Source organism: Capsicum annuum, chromosome 5, assembly GCF_002878395.1.
Source record: "Capsicum annuum cultivar UCD-10X-F1 chromosome 5, UCD10Xv1.1, whole genome shotgun sequence".
NCBI classification, from domain to species: domain Eukaryota; kingdom Viridiplantae; phylum Streptophyta; class Magnoliopsida; order Solanales; family Solanaceae; genus Capsicum; species Capsicum annuum.
Genome location: NC_061115.1, coordinates 1,418,948 through 1,434,104, shown reverse-complemented (window position 1 = coordinate 1,434,104; position 15,157 = coordinate 1,418,948). Strand labels below are relative to the sequence as shown.

Below are 15,157 nucleotides of genomic sequence, written 5' to 3'. Positions count from 1 at the left end.
TTTAATTTCATATCAAACATATAATTTACTTTCTTTCTTATTTGTTATTACAATTTCACCTAATTTAATTTTTTTTAATATATAGAAGAGAAAATGTTGATATGCCTGTTTATGTTGTCTGCTTCAACTTCTTCAATCGTGATTTTATTATATTGTCGCTAATTAATTATTATAAGTCATTTATATATTAAAAAAATAGACATTTATGACATGTCTATTTAAGTTGCTTCAATCGTAATTTTACTTTTTATTGTATCATTTTTAATTAATTATTATAAATTATTTATATATTAAAAAATTAATAATATTTAATAAAAAAAGTAAAATAGACTATTATGACATGTCTGCTTCAGCTACTTTAATCGTAATTTTACTAAATATCACCCCTAATTAATTATTATAAATCATCTAAGTATTTAAAGAAGCTCTCCGTCGACTTGTCGGCTTAAGCTATTTGCTCTGTGATTTTACTATATCATTCCTAATTAATTATTATAAATTATTTACATATTAAAAAATTAATAATAGATAATAAAACAATAGAATAGACATTTATGACATGTCTGCTTCAGCTATTTTAATCATAATTTTACTAAATATCGCCTCTAATTAATTATTATAAGTTATTAAGTATTAAATAAATAAATAATTAAATAGTATTTAATAAAAAAAGATAAAATAGATATAAAATTATATGTTAACTCTTGATGTTTTAAAGTAACTTAATTTTTTATATGAGATTTCACTTACTTTTTTTCACAAGTATCTTTTACAATAATTTTATTATATCATTTCTAATTAGTTGTTGTGACTCATTTAAAACATGTCTGTTTCGCTGCTTCAATCGTGATTTTACTATATCACCTCCAATTAATTATTATGTTCATCTAAACATCATGTCATTTAAATTAGAGTAGACATTTTTTACACAATAATTAAAAATTTAAATTATTTAAGAAATATAATTGACTATCAGTGCACAAACTCTGGACAAGGAGAGTAGCATATATTTTTTGAAACTTACATAAAAAATATTATAAATTACAATAATTAAAAACTTTAAATATCTAAAATAATTTAATCTATTATATATCTTTAACAAATACTTTAAAAAATACTGTAATTCACGATAATTAACAACTTAAAAAATTTAAACGATATAAATATTTGGTTGACTCTCAAAATTGTATCAGTGTTACTTAAATTGAAATAGAAGAAAAATATTATAAATCACAATAACTAAAAATTTAGATTATTTTGAAAATATAATTGACTATCAATGTCACAAAAATTTGGATAAAGAGAGTAACATATATTATTTAAAAATTACATAAAAATATTAGAAATTAAAATATTAACAACTTAAAATATCTAAAAACATATTAAAAGTACGATTGATTATCTAAATTCATTTTGTATCACAAAAATTGAGACAAATAAATATATATTGAGCTCATGCTAGATCCCAGGTGAATCCTTGGATGTATATATGCAAGTCATCTTTTTTTAAACTTTGGTTTAAATATATCAAATTGAAAATGCAAGTTTTAATACAGTACACTGTACATAAAAAAGTGTATAAGAAATAATGTTAGCATAAATAATATCAATATAACTAATACAAGCATTATTAATGCAAACATTATTAATACATTCTATCAGCATTATTTTTATACACTCTAACAAACAACTCTACATTTGAATGGAAGGAACATATACAAAAGTAAAGTTCAATAGAATATCTACATAAGTATGCTTTATCGTGTTCTCAAATTCAAATAATTTAAATTAATATGAAAGATGATAACTAGAGTTTTTTTTTCTATATAATTTTTGAAACACTTAAAATTTGAATTTAAAAGATTAATTTAGTTTAACTTCAAAGAACAAGTTGACAAATAAAAAAGAAGGAGAAAATGAAAACAAATAATGTTTATGGCGACTTAGTAAGGGAATACATAATTATCTTGTAAGACTTGGCTCCTTGCAAAATACTACCAAGTAGTTAATATATTTTGTGTATTCATGTGTTATAATTCATACTTCGAACTAATATCAATTTAAGTTACTATACATAGTAAAATATCTTAATGTTAGGCCCTTGCTGACACGGGCCATGCTCCTCTAGTTTCCATATAAAACATAGTCGTATAATTCACTATATATTTAGTTTTAAATTATTTTTTCGGTATAATTATTCGAGAACTCTATGTTGATCGGACTCTTTAAAAATGTCATCAAGTGCGTGTCGGATCTTTCAAAAGGATTCAATATAGATGTGCTAATATTTTTGGAGAGTCCAAGTAAATTAGCGAGAACGTATGTATTATTTATGAAAAATAGAACATGAAATACTAATGTGGAAATTAATAATATATGATTTAGAATAATTATTATATCCGTCTGAAATTTATGTGGCGGCTTTAGATTGGGCGAGGAATTTAAAAAGGAAAGGGACAAGAATTTGTAATTTGAGTAAAAATTAAATTAGAAATTAAAATTTTAAATTAATTCTAATATAAAAAGTTATTTTAACTATGACAAACAATTAAAAAAAAGTAAATGACAATTTTGTTTTACTTGTCAAATATGAGAAAATAAGGGGATCTTTTGTTAAATTGACTTTTTTAAAATCTTCTTTTTTATTATTAAGTAGATAACAAGTTTTTTTTTTTGAGAGATCTATTATTTATCCGATCAATATATAAACAAATCGATTATCGATCTGACCTATATATGAATAGATCGATTATCAATCTGGCAAATTGATTATGATCCGACCTATATATAGATCGGTTATTAATCCAACAAATGAGAAAATAGAAATAGATTATTTTGCTAACTGAAAACTTGAAGAGGCTTAATAGCCAAATTTTCTCAAAAATAAGTAAGAAATTTTTTTTTTTGTGGAACACTTAATTTTCATACCGAACACAACCAGACCAGCCTATGAATTTTTAGTACTATTTTTTGAACTAAAAAAGTCGTCTACTAGTCAACTCTCATGTCTCTATCCAACTCATTTTCCTAGGTAACTTCTCACTGAGTTGCTTGGAATATCCAAAAATATTGCCGCGCTAGTGTCAAATTCTTTAGAAATATACTATTTTGAAAGATTCGACACACATTCATAGACATTTTTAATAGAAGTAGAAGTAGAAAACTTGAAAATAAAAGTAGGTTATTTTGCTACTTGAAAACTTGAAGACGCTTAATAGCCAAATTTTCTCATTCGAAACACGCTCATTCTCCTCAACTATGTTGCTCGAACTCTCAGGTGCATGTTGAATTCTCCAAAAATAGTGTATTTTTTGCAAGTAAAGAATTGTACGACTTAGCTCCTCAACACCTACATAAGTGATATTTTCCTACGCATACGTATTTTTGGAATAATATTTTTTTCGTTTTACTTATCAAATATCAGAAAATAAGTAAGAAAATATTTTTCTTTTTGTTTGTGGAACACTTACCAAACACAACCACACAACCTATGAATGTACTATTCTTTGAACTAAAAAAGTCTAATAGTCAACTTCCATGCCTCTCTATCCAACTCATTTTCCTAGTAACTTCTCATTTGGTGCAATGTCATAGTCTAAGTTGCTCGGACTCTCCAAAAATGTTGTAGCACTCGTGTTGGATCCGACAATACCCGATGATATTTTTGAAGAGTCCGAGCAACATAGGTCATGGTAACAACATATTGTTGCTTCTTCCTAGCTAGACTTTGTTTCAAATCTTGAAAGACAATATGGCAGCAGCATCTTTTCTCTTCAATATTGCAAACTCCATCTTAGGGAAATTAGGATCACTTGCTCTTCAAGAATTCTACTTAATATGGGGTGTTAAAAATGAGCTCAACAAGCTCAAGAAAACTTTAGTCACCATCAGAGATGTACTCCTGGATGCTGAGGAACAACAGGCCAAGAATCATGAGTTAACCAATTGGCTTGAAGAACTCAAAGATGTTCTTTATGATGCTGATGATTTTCTTGATGAAGTTCAGACTTATCATGTGCTGCAACAAAGTCAAAGAGTGAAACAAAAGGTTTGGTTTGCTGTATTCTCACCTTTTAAGTTGTTTGTTTTTCGATATCGAATGAGTCATAAGGTGAAGGATATTAGGGAGAGGTTAGATAGTATTGCAGCTGATAAAGGTAAATTCCACTTGTCTGTGATAAGTGTTGGTGTAGAAATGAAAAGGGATTTGACATATTCATTCATTCTTCCATCTGATGTTGTTGGAAGGAGAAATGAGAGTGAAGAGGTTGTTGAAGTGCTAATGCAGAACGATGGCGATGAGTGTCTCTCCGTGGTATCGATTGTTGGGATTGGAGGTGTTGGGAAGACCACACTTGTTAAGTTGGTGTATAGAGATGAGAGGATAGTGAAGAACTTTCCTTTGAGGATTTGGTTGTGTGCCTCACAGGATTTTGATGTAACTAAGTTGGCTAGGAACATCGTTAGTTTGGCGAGTGATGTGTCATGTGATAGCGCTAATGTTGAACAAGTCCACGGTTCACTTCAAGATGCTTTGAGGGGGAAGAGGTTTTTACTCATAATCGATGATGTTTGGAGTAGGGATCGTTCAAAGTGGTTGGAATTGAGGAGTTTGTTGATGGTTGGAGCGTGTGGAAGTAAGGTTGTTGTAACTACTCGTAGTGATTATATTGCCGCGATGATGGAATCCGTAGTTACATACAGCTTGAAAGAACTTCCACATGAAGATTGCTTCGCTTTGTTTCTAAAATGGGCGTTTAGGAACGGACAAGAGAGGCATTTTCCGAACCTTACTAAAATCGGAGAAGATATTGTGAAGAAATGCAAAGGGGTGCCGTTGGCAGTAAAGACTCTCGGAAGCATGCTGTTTGCGATAACTGATGAACGGGAATGGTTAAAAGTGAGAGACGATGAGATATGGCGACTAAGACAGGAAGGCGATGATATCTTACCTGCGCTACGGTTAAGTTATAATCAGTTGCCATATTATTTGAAGCAATGCTTTGCTTACTGTTCAATTTTTCCTAAGGGTCAAGAAGTCGCGAGCGTCATGCTGATTCAGTTGTGGTCGGCTCAAGGGCTAATATATTCGCCTAACGAAAGCCAAGAGTTGGAAGATGTTGGTGTACAGTACGTGAAGGAGTTGTGTTCGAGATCTCTTTTTGAAGAGGTTGAAACATACGACTCATTCATAACTTTTAAAATGCATGATCTCGTTCATGACCTTGCTGTTTTAGTTGCACAAACCGATTGTTGTGTCATTAAAAACAACACAGATAGTATAACTGAGAAGGTTCGTCATGTAACACTTTTCGGTTACAGTCCTTCTGAAGAAAGCATTCCGGAAATTTTGTGCAAGCAGAACAGGATTCGGACCATTTTTGCTCCGTCAGAAGGAGTTGGAAGATATGCTGCTGTTTTGATTGGTCGATGCATTTCAAGATTCAAGTACTTGCGCGTGTTGGATTTACGCCATTCAAATCTTGAGACGCTGCCAGATTCCATCGGCAACATGAAGCATCTAAGGTACATTGATTTTAGCGGCAACAACAGCATCCGAATGCTTCCGACAAACATTTGCAAGTTGCCTAATCTGCAAACTTTGCGGCTTGTTCTCTGCACAGAACTTCAGAAATTACCACGGGAGATGGGAAATTTGTTCAGTCTAAGACATCTGTACTTGACAACGAAAGAGCAGATTTTGCCGGAGAAAGGATTGGGGTCGTTGGCACTTCTTCAAACCCTATCCATATTCGGATGTGAAAATCTTGTATCGTTATTTGAAGGAATGCAGAAGCTCGCAAAACTTAGGACTCTAGTTATCGGTGATTGTCCGAGGCTGACCGCTTTGCCAAGAGGCATAGTTCACTTGTCAGCCTTAGAGAGCTTTATGATTGTCAACTGTGAAGAGCTTACGTTGTCAGACTGGCAAGATTGTCGGGGCCTGAAGAGAATACGGTCACTTGTAATCAGAGGACTTCCACATTTGGTGGCTTTGCCGGAGTGGTTAAAAGGGGATTCGAATAGTCTAAAGTTCATTTGCATCTCGACTTGTCCAAGCTTTGTTGCATTGCCTGCTTGGTTGGAACACGTCACGGCCCTTGAGAACCTTGAGATTACAGGATGCCCCAAATTGTCATCTCTCCCGGATAGCATGAGTCGTCTTACTACATTACAGATGCTGAAAATCCAGAAATGTCCTGGTTTAACTAGACGATGCGAGAAGGATGCTGGTGATGATTGGACAAAGATCGCTCACATCCAGCAAATTCATCTCAACGATATCACTGTAAACAATTAGGTAAGTGCTTTCTTTTATACGTTCATCATCCCTCTCCCACCCTCTCTTCCCCGCTCTCCGTCCTCACCCCATAAAAGATAAAGTTTATTCATGTATATCCTATGTTCTTGTAGCATAAACATGCCCTTTTAACTTGGCCTCAAATCATATCTATGACCTTCAACTTTGGGTGTGCACAAGTAGGCACTTAAACTTGTATAAAGTTGAACAAGTAGACACATACATCCTATGTGGAATAATACATGTAGGACAAGAATTGGCCACTTAGGACGCCACACAGACATATGTGTCTACTTGTTCAACTTTATACAAGTTTAAGTGCCGAATTGTGCACACCCAAAGTTGAAGGTCATAGATGTGATCTGATGCCAAGTTAAAGGGCATGTTTACGTATTGTGCCTTAAAACAACTTATGTTTCTCAAACTCTCCCAAAATGTAGCAGTACCCTTGTCAATGTAAGCAAGCTTACACAGAAGTTAAATTTTACTCAGTAATCTAAAGTGCTATCACCAATTGCTCCTTTAACTCAGTAATCTGAAGGGGAGCCTTGGAGTAACTGGTAAAGTTGCTGCCATGTGACCAGAAGGTCATGGGTTCAAGCCTTGGAAACAGCCTCTTGCAGAAATGCAAGATAAGGCTTCGTACGATACACCCTTGTGGTGGGCCCTTCCCCGGACACCGCGCATAGCGATAGCTTTAGTGCACCGGGCTGCCCTTTTTTTTTTTTTTAATAATCTAAAGTGCTATCAACAATTGCTCCTTTAACTCCTCATTCTTCATAAATAAGGAAGATTCTTCACGGATAGCTGATAATCTCCGCAGCGTAAACCACCACATCTTAGGTCCCTCGAGACCTCGAGTGATAATTCTATCTAGGATTGTTTTTGTCTTCCGCTGCGAATTATGAATACTATGCAATCCTTTAGAATTCAATGCACACTGATTAATCACCTTTCATTGTAGGTGAGGAGATGAATGTGTCCAATTTATGATGGATGTCCCTACATCACATGTGAGTTCAGAGATCACAGCTCAAGAAAGTAACTGATCAATTATTGTGTCACTACATGACATGGGAGTTTACAGATCTAAAAGACCACATCTTGTTATTTTTCTTTTTACATACAACAATCAACGAGTACTTCAGGATAAGCGTGCTCGCTCACACCTACTCTCACTGTACGTGTTAAAACTTTATTCACGCACAGGTGTTTACGCTGAATCACATCAATTTATTGGTTTGGCAGCAACACCGTGCTTAGATCTTTCCTTAATCCTTCTTCATTTTATTTACGCACTGCGTGTATGGCTTAAATGGTAGTCACAAATTAATCGATATGTGCATTTCTGCCATGATTTACCACCTTAGTTGGCCTACTTGGCACGAAGCGAAGCTGTATTAGTCGAGCCAAGAGGGCTTCGGTCTTCAGACACCAGACGATGAACCCCCACCCCCCAAAAAAGATACAAAAAGCACTATATGGTTCATGTAATGTTTGGCTGCATGTAATGTCACTATATGGTTCAATTCTACTCTTTGATTTGGAACTGCAATTTGAAGTTACATAATTAGCTACAGTGCTACTTCACGGCCGGGATGATAGTAATTTGTATAAATAACACAAGACTGTGAAACAAACAGATAAGAAGAAGAAAAATACATGAAGAAACTAGAAAATACATATCGATTGTTGGGTCATTGAGTCAGTTTCCATTGTTTGAGCATCAGCAATATGAGGATCCTGCCTCGGCGTTCTGAACTCAAGATCATTCAGTTGTCGATCTTAAGTACCTTCAGGTTCGTGAGGCAACTCATCCTCTCGGGCAATGAAAATGTTTTAGGGCACTTGGAAATTTCAAGTTTTTCAAGTGCGGTCAGATTTTCCAACCATTTTGGCAATGATGTGAAACTTGGGCACCTTTCCACTCTTAGGTATTGTAGAGTAGCACTAGCACCTTCAAGCCATCGGGGCAAAGTAACTAACTGAGGTAGCCCTGCTAGCACCAGCATCTGTAGGTTGTCGAGGCATTGAACATCTTTCGACTCCAATTCCGGTAAGCCTCCGATAACCAGTGACCGAAGCATCCTAAGCCCTTCAATATCTTGCCACTCCAACAATGTAAGTTCTTCACAGTCGATAATCAACAGGTTCTCTAAAGCAGTAAGGTGCTTCATAGCACTTGGGAAAAAGGTCAGTCTTGGGCAACCGATGATTGCCAGTGTGTGGAGGCTAGTCAGATGTTGCAGACCTTCAGACAAAGATACGAGATTCTTGCAGCTATGAATGTACAAAGAACGAACAGATGATAAGCAGCCAATTCCTTTATCAGGAAAACATGCTTGCTTGGTGGTTATATGCAAGTGTCGTAGGCTGATCAAATTTCCAATATCTTTAGGCAGCACTTCAAGTTGTGCACAACGAGTAGCTCGAAGTGTCTGTAAGCTCAACAACTTGTTGATCGAATCAGGTAATTCTTTAATGCTGCCATTGGCACTTACATCAAGATATCTTAAGTACTTCAATTCGCCAACAGAGCTAGGCAGCTCATCAAAACAGGAGTCACTGATATCTAGCACCCTAAGTTGCATGAATCTTGCTATGCAGTTCTCAACGAACATTGTACTCATCGGTCCTACTTCATCAACGGAGAAGGATATGGTCCTTAATGACCCGTTACTGACAAGGGATACTGGCAGTTCCCTGCCTGACAAATCATAGTCAGAAAACGCAACACGTCTGACCTCATCAGAAATGTTTTGTATGTGAGAGTTTACAGTACAGAATTCAACCCCTGCGGCTGAGAGTGCAAGATCATGTACGAGGTCATGCATAGTACAGATTGAGGTATAAATGGAACGATATTCTTCAACGTCTTGAAAAAAGGATCTCGACAGTAACTCTTGGAAATACTGAATTGCAATGTGCACAAGATCATCTGATTCATCAGACTTGCTAATGAGACCTTCTGCTACCCAGAGCTGTATCAGTTTATCTATTTCAATCACACAGCCCTTGGGAAATATCGAGCAGTATGCAAGACAAACTTTGAGCGTAGATGGCAATCGCTCGTAGCTCATTCTCAGTGCAGGTGAAATGGTGTCATCCCGATTTGAGTTCCAGATACGATGAGTTTTAACATGACCCCACTTCCATTCCTCAGTTTCCGTGCGCAATGAAGATCCTAAAGTCACCAAGTGTAAGGGATTTCCCTCACAATTCTGCACTAAATCTGATGCGATCCCAACGAGATTTGGATATAACACTTCCTGACCTTGTTCAAAGGCGTTTCTCAAGAACAAAGTCAGACAATCTTCACTCAATAAGCCCTTCAAACAGTATGCAGGAACCGTCCCCATGACCAAAGCTACTGCCTCATGCCGCGTAGTGACAAGAATCTTGCTTCTGCAAGTACCCACCATCAACGACTTCTTTAACTCATCCCATTTCATTGGATCCTCATTCCACACATCGTCCAAAACAATCAAATAATTCTTTTCGTACAAAGCCTCACGAACTAGCTTCTGCAGTTCATTCATATCAAGATTCTCACACAAATCTTCTCTAACCGAATTCACGATTTGTTCTAATACTCTCTCTACTTTAAACACACGAGACACATGAATCCACAAGCGCAGTTGAAAATTATTAACGATCCTTAGATCGTTATACACCAATTTCGCAAGAGTAGTTTTCCCAATACCTCCATCTCCAACAATGGGAAATACAAAAAGGTTTGCTTCATTTCCTGAATTACTTAAAAGACTTCCAACAACTATATCTCTATCGATGTCCCTTCCTACAACATCAGTGCAATGCACAGACGCCCGTGTATGCATAAGTGCTCTTTCTCTACGAGGACTAGCAAAACCTCCATACATTCTGGTTGCAAACACTATGTGTACCTTATCCAAATTCTTAGTGAGTTTTCGAATTTCAAGACATAATCGAATTCTATAAGCCATAGACTGTAATAGACAGGAGAAAAATCGACACACCTTTGATAACTTTGAACTTGGAAAAAGCAACTGTTTTCGCTGAGTGAAAATTTCATACTCTTCAATCACATTTTCAGCTTGATAAAAACTTAGCTTTAGCATCTCAGCATCCTTCTTACGGAAACAGCAATTGCCTTCTCTTTGTCTAACAAAGTGCTCTACTTCTCTTAGCGCAGAATGCATATTGAAAGTCTTCGCGATGTCAACAACAGAATACAATTTGAGTAAAAGCATATCAGCTACGACATCTGTATCTGAGGTGATGGAAGGGAAAGTTGCAGATTCTTTAACAAGATCCATAAAGGAAAGGTTGGCTCTTGGTTTACGATTCACAGTGAAATGAAAGGATTTTTGTGGAAAGATGAAAAACTTACATTACAAACTGGAAGTTTCTTTGCATCAACAAAGAGGACTTTTTCAGCTTTGACAAATTTGGATATTTTTTTTGTTTCCAATTTTAACCTTGGATATTTCATGCAACAGGCTACTTTGGAAGTTGTTCCAACAACCATTTGCAAGTTGCCAAATCTGCCAAAATTTTCGACTAGACAGAGTGTCTAACGGTCTTCTATCCAACAACCATTCAACCCGTGTCGTTATTTGAAGGAATGAAGAAGCTTACAAAACATAGGATACGACACGCACCCATCAACGTTTTTGAAAAGTCGGAGCAACATAGTTACTATACAGGTTATTAGTACTTTCCTGTAAAATGTTAGTCCTATATTGCAAGGGAGTTCATCCGATTCCCCTTCCGTGAATAATTATACTGTTACACAACTGTTAAAATAATTCTTTTATGTATGTATAATTAAGAGTAAAGCATCTAGTACCCCTATGAACTATGACCAAATTTGTTACGATTACCCCTGAACTCAATTTTAGCATATTTTTGTCACCCTTTTGTGCTGATGTGGCACCTTTATAGCTGACGTGACACCTTTGATGTCGGATCCATTTTTATGTAATAAAGGTGCCATTGTGCTGGGTAATAAAATTACGCTAACATTGAGTTCAGGGGGTAATAGGACCCATGTGAAGTTGGAGTGTGTCTAGCAACTTTGGTCATAGTTCGAGGGGTACTGGATTCTTATCTCTATAATAAATATTGAATCCCCTTAGGTTCTTCGTATTTTTACTTTTCTATATATTGAACCCCCCTAAGTTGCTGCCGTGTGACCAAGAGATCACGGGTTCAAGCCTTGGAAACAGTCTCTGGCAGAAATGCAAGGTAAGGCTGTGTACAATACACCCTTATGATGGGGCCCTCCCCCGGACCCTTTCGTTGCCAAGCTAGCAATAAATGTCTTTTGTCTCGACTCTTGTCAATTAACAAATCCTAGCTTGAAGGTTCAAGAGTATGTATTGGTAACATGAAATTAATACATGATGTTTTATACAAGTAAATTTCTAATGCAGCTTGTATGCAAAAAGAAAAAAAAAACAAGATGTTCTCTTTAAGTAGGTCCTGGAACTGTCATCTGTAAATTCCCATGTGATGTATAACACAATAATTGATTGGTTACTTCTTGAGCTGTATTCTCTGAACTCACATGTGATGTAGGGACATCCAATCATAAATTTGAAACTTTCATCTCACCTACAATAGAAGTTGATGAGTCAGGTTGCATTGAAATCAAAAGTACTTAAATTTTTTACAGAAATGTATTTAATAACATGTTAGTAATGTAGTATTGCACAGTATTCATAACTTGCAGCGGAAGATTAAAAAAAATCCTAGATAGAATTATCAGTCGAGACCTCGAGGGATCTACGATGCAGGTGGTGTACACTCTGGATTATCATCTATTCAAGAATTTAAACTTCGCCACTGTGAACAAATTTAAACTTTAGAAGGATCTTCCTTATTCATACGGGAGCAATTATTGTAGCACCTGCAGATTACCGGCTAAAATTTAACTTCGCCGCTGAGCAATTTTTGTACACTTAAGTTTGTTGAAGTGTACTATTATAATAGATTTCAGTTATTTCAAAGTAGTACACTGAGAAATCTTTGATTGTGGAAACTATGCATGTCAACAATAAGAGAGGAATACTAGACTAAGCAGTCTAAGTGTTTTGACTTATTTCATTCATCAAAGTAACAAATCAAAGTGGTTGTTTCCTATATTGCTCAGACTCTACAAAAGTTCATACAGTGGGTGTCGGATCCTCCAAAAGTATTGTATTTTTGAACGATCGGACATGGGAACTGCGATATTTTTGGAGAGTTTGGTTTCACCGTTTGACTTTGTTGCACATGATAAGTTTGAATATCATCAAGAAATTCATCAGCATCATAAAGAACATCTTTAAGTTGTTCAAGCCAATTGGTTAACTCATGGTTCTTGGCCTGTTGATCGTCAGCATCCAAGAGTACATCACTGATGGTGAGCAAGGTTTACTTGAGTTCATAAAGCTCATTTTTGACACCCCAAATCAAGTAAAATTCTTGAAGAGCGAAAAAGGGCAGCCTGGTGCACTAAAGCTCCCGCTATGCGTAGAGTCTGGGGAAGGGCCCCACCACAAGGGTGTATTGTACGCAGCCTTGCCTTGCATTTCTTCCGGAGGTTGTTTCCAAAGCTTGAACGCGTGATCTCACGGTCACATGGCACAATTTCCCTATGAAGAGAAAAGATGCTGCTGCCATGTCTTTCAACAGAAGAAATTTTTGACAGTATGCTGTCCCTATGACTTTGTAACAACTGTGTAGCAAAAACAATCAATGATAAAAAAAATTCATATTATTTTATACAACATTAGGTATGAAGTACAAATCCTGCGTTATTATATAACCTTTTCTTCAATCAACATATTATATTATGTAATGATGGAAAACGATACAATCTATTGAACATTGTATTCATCAAGACAACTCAATACAAAGCGATTCAACAGAATATACTGCAATAAAATACATTACGAAACAACAAATGAAGTGTAAGACTCCAGTTGGTTCAAAGAGGTCAATACTAAAAGGTGTAAGAGTCTAGTTGGTTCAAAGAGGTCAACAATAGTAAAGTTCACTTTTTTTTTCAACATGATGATGTAAAGAAACTACCTACTAGTTTGTAAAGTTGTCATCTTTCCTCCAAGAAACTTATGATCAACAAATTTCCCATTAATTTCATTTCCTAGAAGTCAACAAGAATCAAAATCTCTTCATTTGTCTGTAAATTGTGAAGTTTGTACTTTCTTTCTTGTATGGATCCTGTTCAAGAATCTGTAACTTTCCCTTCCATCGTCAAGGATAAGATGGTTCTACTCGATATGCTTCTTGCGAAGTTGCAGTCTGTTGTTAACATTGCAAGAGCTTTGAATATGCATTCCCACCTCAGAAAACTAGTGTTCTTTATTGGACATTCAGAATATGTTAATTATTACCCTCATCAGGTAACTAAGATGCTAAAGCTTGCTCTTTATCGTGATGAACATGTGATTGAAAAGTACGAAATTTTCACTCTGCGAAAACAGTTGCTTTTTCCAAGTAGATTAAATCGTTTTGCTTGTAGAGTTGGATTGTGTCTCAAAATTCGAAAGCTTGTCAAGAAATTGGATAAGATAGAGGAATGCAGAGGGGTTGTGCTATGTCCGAGTGCTAGTGCTCCTAGGGAAAGAGCGCTTGCACATACGCAGACGTCTGTTCGTTGCCCTGATGTCTTAGGAAGGGACACTGATAGAGATATCATTGTTGAAATGCTTTTAACTTCAGGAAATGAAGCATCCCTTTTTGTAATTCCCATTGTTGGAGTTGGAGGTATTGGAAAAACTACTCTCGCAAAACTGGTGTATAATGATCCAAGGATAGTTAGTCATTTTCAACTACGTTCGTGTGTTTAAAGTAGAGAGAGTATTAGAACAAATTGTGAATTCGGTTAGAGAAGATTTATGTGAGAATCTTGATATGAATGTACTGCAGAAACTCATTTGTGAGGCTTTGTATGAAAATAATTATTTGATTGTTTTGGATGATGTATGGAACGAGGATCCAATGAAGTGGGATGAGTTGAAGAAGTCGTTGGTGGTGGGTGCTTGCGGAAGCAAGATTCTGATTCTTGTAACTACGCGGAATGAGGCAGTAGCTTTTGTGATGGGAACGGTTCCTCCATACTGTTTGAAGGGTTTATTGAGTGAAGATTGTCTGACTTTATTCTTGAAAAACGCCTTTAAACAAGGTTACGAAGTGTTATATCCAAATCTCGTTGGGATTGCTTCAGATTTAGTGCAGAATTGTGATGGAAATCCCTTAGTCTAAATGATTTTAGGATCTTCATTGTGCATGGAATCTGAGGAATTGGGGTGGAATGAAGTTAACAATCATGATATGTGGAAGATTGTGAAAATACTTTGCTAAGACTCCATTGATGGAGCTAAGAAGAGGAGAAGAATCAAAATTATAACTGCTTCAAAACTTGTTTGTTACAATCAGATTGTTGTGCCTTATATAGGCAACAAAATATCTAATAACTACCTTTCTTCTAGAACACTCTATTTGACAGCTCACTGCCACTCACTAATCATTGTCTAACAACCTCTAACAACTTATACAGCTGACTCAACAATATGCTCCTAACTAGTTGAATGCCTACTCCTATCAGTATTACACATCATTGGAACAGATAGTCGTGTATCTTCCAAAACACTCCCCCTCAAGCTGCAGGGTGCAGAACGTTCAGCACACCAAGCTTGCTAAGTAAGTGGGCATGTTGAGCAAGACTTAGGCCCTTGGTAAGCAGATCAGCAAGTTGATCTGTAGAGTGAACATGTAGGGCCTTAATCAATCCATCCTTGATTTTGTCCCTAATGAAATGACAGTCAATCTCAATGTGTTTGGTTCTCTCATGGAACACAGGGTTGT

General features: G+C 35.9%; 3 protein-coding genes across 4 annotated transcripts; 2 read left to right on the top strand and 1 right to left on the bottom strand.

The window, feature by feature from the left end:
* The first annotated feature begins 3,488 nt into the window (after window positions 1–3,488).
* Window positions 3,489–7,654, top strand: LOC107870066 (putative disease resistance protein RGA1). Its single transcript, XM_016716463.2, has 2 exons — window positions 3,489–6,301; window positions 7,266–7,654. The coding sequence occupies exon 1, from the start codon at window positions 3,752–3,754 to the stop codon at window positions 6,299–6,301; it is 2,550 nt and encodes an 849-aa protein (XP_016571949.2). The 5' UTR covers window positions 3,489–3,751; the 3' UTR covers window positions 7,266–7,654.
* Window positions 7,655–7,900: 246 nt separating this feature from the next.
* On the bottom strand, window positions 7,901–10,599 carry LOC107870068 (disease resistance protein RGA2-like). 2 transcript variants are annotated; one of them, XM_016716464.2, is made up of 2 exons: window positions 10,300–10,599; window positions 7,901–10,206 (listed from the first exon to the last, which is right to left on the bottom strand). In XM_016716464.2, exons 1-2 carry the CDS (start codon window positions 10,597–10,599, stop codon window positions 8,074–8,076), a joined length of 2,433 nt encoding a protein of 810 aa, XP_016571950.2. In that variant the 3' UTR covers window positions 7,901–8,073. The 2 variants fall into 2 exon arrangements, with proteins under 2 accessions (XP_016571950.2, XP_016571951.2); XM_016716465.2 differs by having other exon boundaries at window positions 7,901–10,196; window positions 10,300–10,440.
* Window positions 10,600–13,503: 2,904 nt separating this feature from the next.
* LOC107871509 (disease resistance protein RGA2-like) lies at window positions 13,504–14,554 on the top strand. Its single transcript, XM_047412917.1, has 2 exons — window positions 13,504–14,131; window positions 14,184–14,554. Exons 1-2 carry the CDS (start codon window positions 13,504–13,506, stop codon window positions 14,552–14,554), a joined length of 999 nt encoding a protein of 332 aa, XP_047268873.1.
* Window positions 14,555–15,157: the final 603 nt, after the last annotated feature.

Excerpts from the sequence above, each read along its gene's own strand:
- LOC107870066 (XM_016716463.2), top strand. The coding sequence starts at position 3,752 with ATGGCAGCAGCATCTTTTCTCTTCAATATTGCAAACTCCATCTTAGGG.
- LOC107870068 (XM_016716464.2), bottom strand. The coding sequence starts at position 10,599 with ATGGATCTTGTTAAAGAATCTGCAACTTTCCCTTCCATCACCTCAGAT. Across the intron at positions 10,207-10,299 it reads CAAGTTCAAAGTTATCAAAG|GTACACATAGTGTTTGCAAC; the intron begins GTGTGTCGATTT and ends AATTTGGATAAG.
- LOC107871509 (XM_047412917.1), top strand. The coding sequence starts at position 13,504 with ATGGATCCTGTTCAAGAATCTGTAACTTTCCCTTCCATCGTCAAGGAT. Across the intron at positions 14,132-14,183 it reads TCATTTTCAACTACGTTCGT|ATTTATGTGAGAATCTTGAT; the intron begins GTGTTTAAAGTA and ends CGGTTAGAGAAG.